This window comes from Mus musculus, chromosome 11 (genome assembly GCF_000001635.26).
Source record: "Mus musculus strain C57BL/6J chromosome 11, GRCm38.p6 C57BL/6J".
NCBI lineage: Eukaryota > Metazoa > Chordata > Mammalia > Rodentia > Muridae > Mus > Mus musculus.
In genome coordinates, this window is record NC_000077.6 from 62,116,181 (window position 1) to 62,128,531 (window position 12,351).

Below are 12,351 nucleotides of genomic sequence, written 5' to 3' on the forward strand. Positions count from 1 at the left end.
AAATATCAGCTATATCCCAAGCCCCCCCTTATCTCAAAGTTGCACTCAGTTAAAATATGTTATTGGGAAATGAAAATAAACTTGTATTTTATTTAGTTCTCAACATTATCTGTATAGCTGTATTAAGCTATAGGTTATAGATTCAGAGTAACCTATAGGAAATGTGTAAATCAGCTGCTGTAACTGCAAGTCCAGCAATAGGCCAAGCTCCAGGGTTGATATGATGCTATTAAGAAGTTGGTTTTCTTCTTTCTGTACCACAGATCAAGCCTTACCTTCCTCACAGGACAGCAGAGTGGTTGTCAGCTGTTGCTTTTCTCGCCATGCTAGTGATATTTAGCAGCCCACTCTTGCACTCTACTGCATTTTTTCTAGTATCTATAGATCTTTTTTTTAATTATATGAAAGTATATTTCATACAGAATATTTTGATCGTATTCTTTACCCTCTCCAGCTCTTCTTAGATCCCTCTCCAAACAATGAAACAAAACAAAACAAAAACAAAAGTGGAAATCATAATAGATAAGCAAAATTTTTAAAAAGTCAATAACTAAAGATAATGTGCATGAAAAAGTATGGAGTTTATTTTGTTTGGGCCACCTATTCATGGGCATGGAGCCTGTCCTGGAATGTGATTGACATGCCCTGTGACATTACATTGGAGAAAACTGCCATTTTTTCTTTCCCATTGCAAATAGTTTCTTGGTTAGGGGGTGGGACTTTGTGCCCACTTTTCTGTCTCAGTGCTGGGCTTTGGTCTGGTTTGAGTCTGTGCAGGACATATGTATGCTGTCACAGTCTCTGTGGGTTCATATGTCTATCAGTCCTGTTCTGTATGGAAACACCTTTTTCTTGGAGTTATCCACCACTTCGGGCTATTAAGATCTTTCTACCTCCTCTTCCACATACGTCTCAGCTTTGAAGGGAGGGGTTTGTTAAAGACATACCTTATAGGGCTGAGTGCTTCAAAGCTGCTCACTCTCTGGACACTGTCTAGCTGCAGAGCTCTGTTAATTACCACCCACTACAAGGAGAAGCTTCTCTGGGGAGAGCTAAGCAGTTCTCCATTCTGAGTCCCCAGCCTAGTGTGGCAACTTTGGGTTCCTGGTCGTGTCCATAGATCTTAATTCAGTTATGAGTTCTCAGGGGATAGGATTGCTCTGGATTGCTCTGGCTAAGAGTCTGGTTTCCTTAATACACAAGCCCATGGGAAGAGGTACAGAAACCCTATTCAAAACAGATTTTGAGCATGTCACTGCAGACACCCCATCTCAGCCCCTGTCAGCCGCTAGCAACCCTTTTAAGAGCTCCAAGGGCTCCCCTACTGGGAACTCCCCAAACAATTCAAATGAGTTGTCCTTGCCGCTCTTACTGAGAAGATACCTAGAGGAGGAAGAATTGGATGAAGAGTGACAGCCATAGCATCATCTATGCCATATATGGAAGACATTTGAGTTTCATTATAAAATTTTTTTTCTTTCTTTTTTGTTTCATTTTTTCTTTCATCTTTTGTCTTTAGGGACTATTCCAACAACTAAACGGACAGGCATTCCAGCTCCACGGGAGCTCTCAGTAACTATCTCCAGAGAGAGGTCTGTGCCACGTGGTCCCTCCAGCTCAAAGAAGTTAGGCTCCAGCCCAACTTCTTCCTGCAATCCCACTCCTACCAAGCATCTGAGGACCACCCCTGCAAAACCTAAGCAAGAGCATGAAGGTGCAGAGAAGGCTGTGCTCGAGTCCCAGGTACGAGAACTTCTGGCAGAAGCCAAAACCAAAGACAGTGAAATCAACAGGCTTCGAAGTGAACTAAAAAAATGCAAAGAGAGGTGGGCCCTGAGCACTGAGGATGCCAATGCTTCAGACCCAAGTGCAGAGGGAACAGCATCCCCAGAAAGTGATGCACAGCCTTTGATAAGAACCCTGGAGGAGAAGAACAAGACCTTTCAGAAAGAGCTTGCTGACCTAGAGGAAGAAAACAGGGCCTTGAAGGAGAAACTGACTTACCTTGAGCAGTCACCAAATTCAGAAGGGGCAGCAAGTCACACTGGTGACAGCAGCTGCCCAACATCTATAACCCACGAGTCCAGTTTTGGAAGCCCAGTTGGAAATGAGTTGTCTAGTGAAACAGATGAGTACAGAAGAACCACACATGGGAGTGCCTTGCGGACATCAGGGTCTTCAAGCAGTGATGTCACCAAAGCCTCTCTGTCACCGGACGCCTCAGATTTTGAGCATATCACTGCAGACACCCCGTCTCGGCCCCTGTCAGCCACTAGCAACCCTTTTAAGAGCTCCAAGGGCTCCCCTACTGGGAGCTCCCCAAACAATGCAAGTGAGCTGTCCTTGGCATCTCTCACGGAGAAGATACAGAAGATGGAGGAGAATCAGCACAGCACTGCAGAAGAGCTGCAGGCTACTCTGCAGGAATTATCAGACCAGCAGCAGATGGTGCAGGAACTGACAGCCGAGAACGAGAAGCTAGTGGATGAGAAGACCATTCTGGAGACCTCCTTCCACCAGCACCGAGAGAGGGCAGAACAGCTGAGTCAGGAAAATGAGAAGCTGATCAACCTTTTACAGGAGCGAGTGAAGAATGAGGAACCCAGTGCCCAGGGAGGGAAGGTCCTTGAGCTGGAGCAGAAGTGCACGGATATTCTCGAGAAGAGCCGCTTTGAAAGAGAGAAGCTGCTCAACATTCAGCAGCAGCTGACCTGTAGCCTACGGAAGGTTGAGGAAGAAAACCAAGGCGCTATAGACATGATTAAGCACCTGAAGGAAGAAAATGAGAAGCTGAATGGGTTCCTAGAACATGAGCGGTGTAATAATAGTGTGATGGCCAAAACTCTGGAGGAATGTCGAGTTACCTTGGAAGGCTTGAAAATGGAGAATGGGTCCTTGAAGGCTCTTTTGGAGGCTGATAAGCAAAAAGCCATAGAGGCCAGCAGTACTGTGGGGCAGACAGCAGAGAACTTCGAGGTTCAGGAGATGCTGAAAGTGGCTCGAGCTGAGAAAGATCAGTTGCAGCTGTCTTGCACAGAGCTCAGACAAGAATTGCTAAAGGCAAATGGTGAAATTAAACATGTTTCCAGCCTGCTAGCTAAGGTAAGAAGACAGTTCTCAACTAGTATTTGTTGACATTTCTCTTTGAGACCTTAACATTGTGAACCAAAGAGAATCAATTATTCAACTGTATTTGTGAATCTAAGCCTTCTGATTTGGAAATCTATTAGAATTTAGGCAGGTTAGCTCTGGGGATTCCAAATTTTAAAACAAAACAAAACACAAAACAACAACAACAAAAAAAACCCACCCAGATTTCTGTACAGATAGATAAAAAGATTAGTGGAAATACTGTAAATTACATCAGATGATATGGTGTAGTGATGAAGACCGTCAGGGGTGACCTGTGTCTTGGTGGTAGAATACTTTCATAGCCTCCTTGAGACTTTAGATTTGATCCCTAGCTCCACACAAAAATAGGATAAAATAAGATTTAGAACCATCCTGTATACATTGATGGACTTTTTGATACATTTAATACTTTGTGAGCATATTCTAGCACTGGCTTTTTAAAATGTTGCTTTCAATGCCAGCTAGTACTTATCATGCAACTATTTTATACTCACTAGTCCACTGTTATTGCTATGTGTGTATTATTGGTTGTTTATGTTCTTTCTTGTCTTAGAATATTAAAAGTAAATTTTTATATATCTCTGATTATTTCTTCAGGAGAAATTCCTAGACGTTGACTTAGTGAGTCAAAGAGTATAAACATTTTAAAGACTTTCAACACATTTAGCCAAACTGCCTGCCAGAAATAATATGCCAATTTGTTCCCACCAGTTCATGAGAGTACTTGCATCCTTGAGCCGTTGCCAAAACTTAGTACTAAATTATGTCATTCAAGTCTGTTAATCATTTCCTGAATTTTTTTTTAGCTTAGAGCCCAAGATTAAATAAGTGGTCATGGCTTTCATTTTTAAAATAACTCTTTGATTTGGCTGGAATGTTGTTGTGTGATACAGGATTATTGGTGGTCACTTTGTGATAGTCGTCTGCCTCACAGCATGCAGGCTGGCTCCTTACTCCTGTCTTTCCAGCTCTGGATCTGTGACTTGGGAAACTGCTGGGGGAGGGTGGGGGGAGGGTGAAAGCATCCTCCCCCTTTATTTGATGGTTGTCAGTGTTTCAAAAAAGCAGTTTATGTTGCGAGCATAAATGTGCAAGTACTGCAGCGCAAGCATTACCGGTGAAGTTCCGTAGGCCTGCAGAGGGGCTGCCTGCCGGGGCAAGTGCCTTACTGCTGGGAGACTTCAGAGAGGTCCCAAGAACACATAGTTCTGGCTGCTGAGGACTGATCAACAGTGCCTAGATGCTGTGCTGCTGACACTCAGGGCATACCTTACACTAAAGAGCAGAATGACTGATGTCAGCTCTGAGCTTGGACATTAAGGGAGCTGCATTGTCCTGTTTCTGATTTCTGTCCCAGCTGAGCAAAAGTACTCCCAGAAACTCTAGATCATTAAGCTTCAGCTTTTACTGTTGACATGACATTAAGCATTTCTTTTTAAAGATTTTTATTGTTTTTAACTATATGTAGGTGTATGTTGTCTATGCATGTGAGTGTAGGTGCCCGTGGAAGCCAGAGGGGTCAGATCTCCTGGAACTGGAGTGATGCTGTTATGAGCTTCCTTGATGTGGGTGCTGGGAACCAAACCCAGGTACTCTAGAAGACCTGCAAGTGCTCTTAACCCTGAACCATCTCTCCAGCCCTATCTTTTTTTTTTTTCCAATTGTGCAGACCAAAGCAGAAAACAATTATTAGTCTAATTTGTCAATTTCTGGAGCCAGTGATCAAAGATCGGACCATATGTATTATAGGCATTCTTAATCATGGACTTGTACTACCTTTTAAAATCAAAGTTGAGCAGGAACGTGTTCAGAACAACACGTTAACTGATGTTAAAACCAACAACCTTTGGTTCAGAGAAAGCAAAGCCTTATAATTAGGAGAACTTTACTCCCTTATGATAAGGTCAACAGCTTTGCAGAAAAAGAAAAAGAAAACGGAAGGAAGGAGAGAGAACTATCAGGAAAGTGGTTTTGGCTAGGCGTGATGGTATCCACCTGTAATCCCAAGTACTTGGTTGGTTGAGGCAGGGAGATTATGTATTTGATGCCAGCTAAATAGTGACTCTGTCCCAAAAAACGTCCGGAAGAGAGCAAGGGAGGAGAGGAATGAGAAAAGGAAAAAAGAGAGGAGGGGAAGGGATTTAAAAGTTTATTGAGCTATAATGCCAAAGTGAATGGATCAGAGCTGTCTAGTATGTTCCTGTGGCTGTGCAGTGATCACCACAGGCTGATTGACAGCTCTTATCGCCCCAAGAGGAAACTTTGAACCTATTAGCAGGTAACGCCTGAGCTCATGTCCCTCCTAACCTCTGCAGTCTGTAATCTGCTTTTGGATCTTTAGGTTTGACTCTGCCACATTCCGAGTGACCATTCATCACTGGCCTTCTGTCTCTGGCTTTCTTCATTTAGCATGGTGTTTGTTTGTTTGTTTTTCCCCAAGGTAAATCCATGGATGATCTGTGTCACGACTTCATATCTTCTTCCTGGCTAATAGTGCAGTGTACAGATATGCTGCCTTTTGCATATCCGATCAGTTAAACATTAAGGTTATTTTTCATTGTCTTTTGAAGCCCACACTTTTCCATTTTGATTTTGTGAAATTCATTTAGTTGGTTTGACGGTTCTGTTTTATTTTGTTTTGTTTTTCTTTTTTAAATGTTTTTAATTTATTTTGCTTTGGATACATGTGTCACAGCTTACATGTAGAGGTCAGAGTTTGTGTTCCCATACAGGTTCTCTGAACCAAACTCAGGTCAGGTTGGTGACAGGTGTCTTTACCCTGTGTTGTCTTGATAATGGCCTGATCTGCGGAATTTAAAAAATTAATTATGAAAAAAAGAAAACAAAAGTTGTGTGGTGGTGATACACACCTTTAATCCCAGCACTTGGGAGACAGAGGCAGGCAAATCTCTGAGTTTGAGGCCAGCCTGGTCTACAGAGTGAGTTCCAGGACAGCCAGGGCTACACAGAGAAACCCTGTCTCGGAAACCCGATGATGATGATGATGATGATGATGATGGTGGTGGTGGTGGTGGTGGTGGTGATGATGATGATGATGGTGATACATTTATAGTTGAGAAAGATTATCTGGCCACAGATGAGAAAGCCAAGGGCTGACTAGGCTGGGCTGGGAGGACGAGGAATGGAGAGACATTTAGATGACTAGGAGTTGGGCCCAGTAGGGTTTGCTGAGTATTGATTTGTTATTGGGGACTGCAGAAGGAGCTATTCATTGCCTGTACAGACCTAGGCCTGAATGACTGTAAAGGTGGTTGTGCTGTTTCCTGAGAAAGCACATAGAATCCAAACATGAGGAGAGCTATCTGGGAGCAGGAACAATCTTCAGACACTCACCAAGGCTTTCTTCTGCTCCTGTCCCTACAGTCACTGACCTCATGTTGATGGCTGCTCAGCTTCTAGGCCAAAGTGCCTCCTGTGTCAAGACCTGTGCTTCTCTTTGCCCCTCCTTCCCTTTAGAAACAGTAAAAATGTATCTAATAGTAATGTCCTGATGTACATTCTGAGTTTTATAAAGTTAAACTTGATTGGAGGAGGCACTGTTGCAAAGGGTCGGAGAGGACTAGCCCGAGGGTTCAGTGGTTAGGAGCACTGGCTGCTCTTCCAGAAGACCTGGGTTCAATTCCCAGCACCCACATGGCCCTTAAAACTGTCTGTAACTTCAGTTCTCAGAGGTCTGAGAACTTTCTAGCCTCTGTGGGTTGTAGGCATGCTCATGGTACATAGACATATATACAGGTTAAATACTCTTCCATATAAAAATGAAATAATTTTTAAAGAAGAGAAAGGGGTAGGAAAAACTTGTAACTTCTTTGTTCCCTGTTCTAATTTTTTTTTTAGTTTAGTTTAGGTTTTTTTTTTTTTTTTTTTTTTTAGTTTTTAGTATTCAAAATTACTTAATGGACATTATAATAACCAAATTTAGTAAAGTGGTCAACTCCTCTGGCTGGACATGGCAAGGCCCTGGACTCATCATTGATGCTGCCAAAACAAAGCCTCCGAGCTGACATCTGGACACAAGAAGCAGCAGTTTTACGAGCCAGACCTCCTCCTCTGGGCTGCACCTCCTCCATGTGCTCATTTCTGATAGAACTCTTGACACAACTTCAATGTTACTAGAATTTATTGCAGTGACCTAGCTCTAATCCTGTCCTGCTCTGTAATTTGTGTACGATTATTTGAATAGAATATGAAATGATTTCTCAAAGGCAGAGTCATTTTTCAAGATGCTGTCTTTGCCATCAGAACCTACTAAACCCAGCTGTAAACTAAAATATTTAGACTCCATTTTCAACTCACACCATGCTTTTACTCTTAATGTAATGGATTTTTGCTTCCTTATGTATTGGTGATAATGTTATATTGGCCATAGGTTTGTTTCCTTATCTGCTTTATTCTACATTCTCTGTCCTGGGGCCAGTTTGAGCTATGATAAGGGCTTGATTCATAGTTGATCTCCAGCTTGATGTCCATAGTGCTAGTTCATCATGATAAACTAAAGGAGACTGTATGGATTCATGTTACAAAAATCATTATTCTACGTAATCCAGTCACCCAGTTCTAACGCCATCACGGCCAGTTATTTATACCTGTCTCTCCTGTGGGAGAGATTACAGATAAGTATATGGCAACACAACCTTCTCTCGTCTCCACCCAGGCTTCCACTCTCTTTTACTCCACTATTGAGAATCAATGACAAACCTAACTGGAGCCCCTTCCAAGATGGCTCTCTCTGGGTAGTGTTTCATATGGCTAATTCATTGAGAAAATAGAGACCAGGGCCTTTACAGCTGGGTCAGTATAAAGGTAATGCTAGGTGTGGCCCTCTCCCAGAAGGGTCAGTGGATGCCATCATGAGATAGTGTCAAAACTCCACTGCTTCATGGCTTTCCCACACTGAGATTAAGGAGCACTCCTCAAAATATTTCCTATGTGCACATGTCCTTCTCCAAGGAAACTGACCTGCAACAGAACTTTTCCCCCAAGTTCAAAAATGTCCCAGAGCTTGGAGGAAGTGGTGACATTTGCTAAGATTCCAGCCTGGTCTGACCACAGCTTACTAGGTCGCTACCTGGGTTTAGTCGTTGTTGGTGAATCAGGGAGGACTCTTGATGTCCTCTTACTGAGAAATCGTGGTGATCTGTTTGAATCTGACTAAATAGTTAGTTTTCAAAGATGAAAGATGCTTGCAGAGCTTGGGAGTGACTTCTGTTTTTCAAAAGACTCACCAAAAACCAAGTTTGGATGTCTGAAAGTGGAATTCCCAAATTAGAAAAACTAAACTCAAAGTTTGCATTGCTAGGCAGCAGAAAGGCTAGGATCACAAAAAGGGCATTTTAGAACTCCGGTGGTCATAAATACAGGGCTTTGTTCTCTGCTGTTTGGTTGCTGAATTTTCTAAAATTCTTTATTTGTGTTTGTGTGTGGATATGGCACTTGTGTGAATGTACCTGTGGAGGCCAGAATAGGGCATCAGATCATTGGAGCTGGAGTTGCCACCCAATGTGGGTTCTGGGAACCAAAATCAGGTCCTTTGGAAGAACTGTATGTGCTCTGGGCCATGTCTCCAGCCCACATTCTTCTTTTAAAATAATTTCCCTATATATGTTTGTTAATTTATAAAACAAACATAATCTGAAAATAATAACGTTGTCCCTATGAGATGAAATGGTAAAACTACTCTTTTAAAAAAACTAAGTTTTTTGACTGAGTGTAGTGGCACAGGCCTTTAATCCCTGCCCTTTGGAGGTAGAGGCAAGTGGGTCTGCCAGGTCTAAATAGTGAGCTCCAGGACAGCCAGGACTATGTAGATATGGAGCAAGATATGATTTGTAGGCTCATCAGCTCTGACTCTCTGTACTTCTGTCCCCTCCCCATGCATGCCACCCCTTGGTGTTCATGATCATGAGGTATAGGAAATAAAACCAGAGTCTCTGAGGGTCATCAGTCTCAGATGCACTCAGAGACCTCATTCAGGATGCTTGGCCACTTTCCTCATGATAGTGCCCAGTTTTACTCTGTGCCCTTAGTATTCCCTGCTAGTCCTGTGCATGTTTCTGGGTTCCAGGTGACATGCTTCTGCCTGAGGAGTCCAGCCATGAGCCCATAAGACTCAAAGTTTACCTTCCAAGGCTGCCTTTCAGACAGTAGCTTTCTAAAATCTAAAATGTAGGGCTTCAGGGCTGGAGAGAGGACTCAGCGGTTAAGCTCTTCCAGAATACCTGGGTTTGGTTCCCAGCACCTACAAGTGCACCACAACCATCTGTAAATCTTTTAAAAAAGACAAAAAAATAGAATGTGTCTCAACTTTTAAAAAAGTCATTTTCTATGTATTATGAAGTAATCGTGATAAGATAGAAGACTTTCCACCAGCCAACTCTCATGGTTAAATAGACCTATATTTACTGTGATTCACATTATTATGTCTTTTTTGTTGTTGTTGTCTCTCTGTGTAGCCCTGGCTGTCCTGGAACTCACTTTGTAGACCAGGCTGGCCTCGAACTCAGAAATCCGCCTGCCTCTGCCTCCCAAGTGCTGGGATTAAAGGCGTGCGCCACCACGCCCGGCACATTATTATGTCTTACTTATGCATAAGACATAAGGCTATTCTGGAAGAAGGAAGTAGTTTTTATTGAGTGGTTACTATATAAGGCAAAGTTAAACTGTACCAGTCACTAATAAACTGTAAATACATTATTTCATTAAACCTCCATTGTTCAAATAAGGAAACTGAGGCAAAGGAATTAAAAGAATACAAGGTTCAGCTATGTATGGTGCGGCATGCTGTAGTCCCGGGACTAGGGGCTGAGGCAGAACTTCAGTTTTGAGTACTTAACCAGCTTAAGTTACATAAAGAGACTCTTTCCAAATAGCAATCTTAAAGTAAAGTAAAATAAAATAAAATAAAATAAAACCCCACAAATCTTGATTTGGTAGAACTGGAGTTTAAATCTTGGCATTTAGTTTCAGATTCTGTGCCCTTCGCCATTTTGGTATACTTCCGCAGCTTTAGTTTTGACAGCAGCCTGCAGTGGTATGTATGCACAGTGCAGAGCCGCAGGCTTTTGTAACTGAAGTATGACTTTTAGCTCGGGCTAAATGATGTTTGTTGGTCCTGAGGTTGTTCCTCATATTCTCATCCATCCATCCATCCATTCACCTGTCCCACCTACCAAGTGGAAAACATCACAGGATCGCCTTGTACTGTTTTACTCATCCATTCATCACATGCACATTAAGTCCTTTCTCCATGCCTAGCACTGTGCATGTGCAGAGAGAGGGTTCTGTGTACTGTTGTGAATAAAGTCGACCAGATCCCTATTCCTATAGCGTCCCCAGCCAGAACTGCAACTGGGAAAAAAAATTAGATGCAAAGTCCCCACACTTAAAAAAATTAGAAAGAAATCTATTGCATATCAAGTTTATGTTGCCTGGAAAATACCTACCTATTTATTAATGTCAGTTAAATTGCTAAAGAAAAGGGGCAGTGTTTATTGTAGCATTTTTAAAATAATAATAAAGTGGGGTTTACAGGCAGTGGATTTCCAGTATATGGTAATTAAAATAATGTAGTGCCAACTAGTAGATGGCTCAGTGGATGATTCTATGTACTAGACAATGCTTATTATACTATTTTAACATAATTTTAAATGCAGATTGATACATATTACAACAGGTTATTTGTATGTGTGGTAGATGCATTTTCACATGTATGTGGGCATGTGTAACTATGAGGACCAGAATTTGAATCCCTAGCACCCAGGTAAATGCGGGGTAAAATGATAGCTTGCCTATAATCTTAGTACTCAAGAGGTAAAGACAGGAACTTCCCATAGCAAACCAACTAGCTAGACTAGCTGAATAAAAAATTTCTGAGTTCAAGTGAGAGATCTTACCTCCGTATCTATCATGGAGAGTGATCAAGGAAGACACTGATGTCAAACTGACCACCATTCATTTGTACAAACACATGCACCCACACACTTGCCCACATACATGTGAAGATACATGCACACACACACATAATCTGCTGTAATATGTATCCATCTGCATGTACTAACATTTAAAATTATGTTGAAATAGCATAATAAGTATTGTCAGTATAAGACAAAGGCATATTACACCCTGCAGTGTAATACTTCCAAATCACCACACACATACAACCAGTTGTGTAAAGTTTTATAATACCTGTTCAAGCCTATATATTATCAAGTACTTATACACATATGTAATAAGCATGGGAAACTCTTCATGGAATAACCGCACACCAACTTTAAAACAATGTCTGTTACTTGCTGAAATGGAAAGAAAAGTTGAGGCATTAACACATTTTATTGAATTAAAAGATTCGGCAAATATGGAAAAATTTGTTAAGCTCAAGTGCATCATTATCTTGTTTCTATGTGTGTAATTAAAGTTGAGCAGGTAAAATTAATGGGAGTATTTTCTGTTTCCAGAACATTCAGATTTTTATGTTACACGTTTTATTCTTCCAAAGAAGGTTGAGATCTGTCTGTGGCTCAGGCTGCAGGAATATTGAATCTCACCAGCAGAGGGCGCTGCTCTGCAGAGAATGTGAAGAGTGGCCAGGTTTTCATGCTTCCCTGTTCTGCCCTGGGAAGGGAAAGAGTTGCCTGTACTAGGAGGCCCTTGCTTTCTGCTTATAAAAAGGGGCACAGAATCCAGGCCTTTGGACACATTGTGCATCTTTTAACATTTATAGCCTTGGCTGTGCCCAGACTAAAAACAGCAAGGAGTGGCGTACGCCAGGGCATCCAGCAAGTCTTCTACCGACCTGTGAGAGTGGTTTTTTGTTTTTGTTTTTGTTTTTTTTTCCTGTTAAACTGACACAATATTCCTTTTTCTCTAGATGGAGAAAGATTATTCGTACCTGAAAGAAGTCTGTGATCATCAAGCAGAACAGCTGAGCAGAACCAGCCTAAAATTACAAGAGAAAGCTTCAGAAAGTGACGCAGAAATCAAAGACATGAAAGAGACCATATTTGAATTGGAAGACCAGGTGGAGCAGCATCGCGCCGTCAAGTTACACAATAACCAGCTCATCAGTGAGCTGGAAGGTAAGTGGCGTCAGCCTGAAAAGGGTGCGGCGACAAAGGGGTTTCTAAGGATGTTTGGTGGCCAGGGTGTCAGAAGAGCCTGTCTTGTGAGCCCTGTATCAACTCCCTAAGAGAACTTAAAAAA

General features: G+C 42.0%; 1 protein-coding gene across 9 annotated transcripts in view; it reads left to right on the plus strand.

Annotated features, from left to right (window-relative positions):
• The window catches only part of Specc1 (sperm antigen with calponin homology and coiled-coil domains 1), a 266,251-nt gene that overhangs the window by 159,418 nt on the left and 94,482 nt on the right, over positions 1–12,351 (plus strand). For all 9 annotated transcript variants that reach the window (NM_001281818.1, NM_001310526.1, XM_011249106.3 and 6 more), the window contains 2 exons: positions 1,520–3,102; positions 12,020–12,227. In NM_001281818.1, the coding sequence (NP_001268747.1) occupies positions 1,520–3,102; positions 12,020–12,227 (1,791 nt within the window). The remainder of the gene's footprint in view (positions 1–1,519; positions 3,103–12,019; positions 12,228–12,351) is intronic.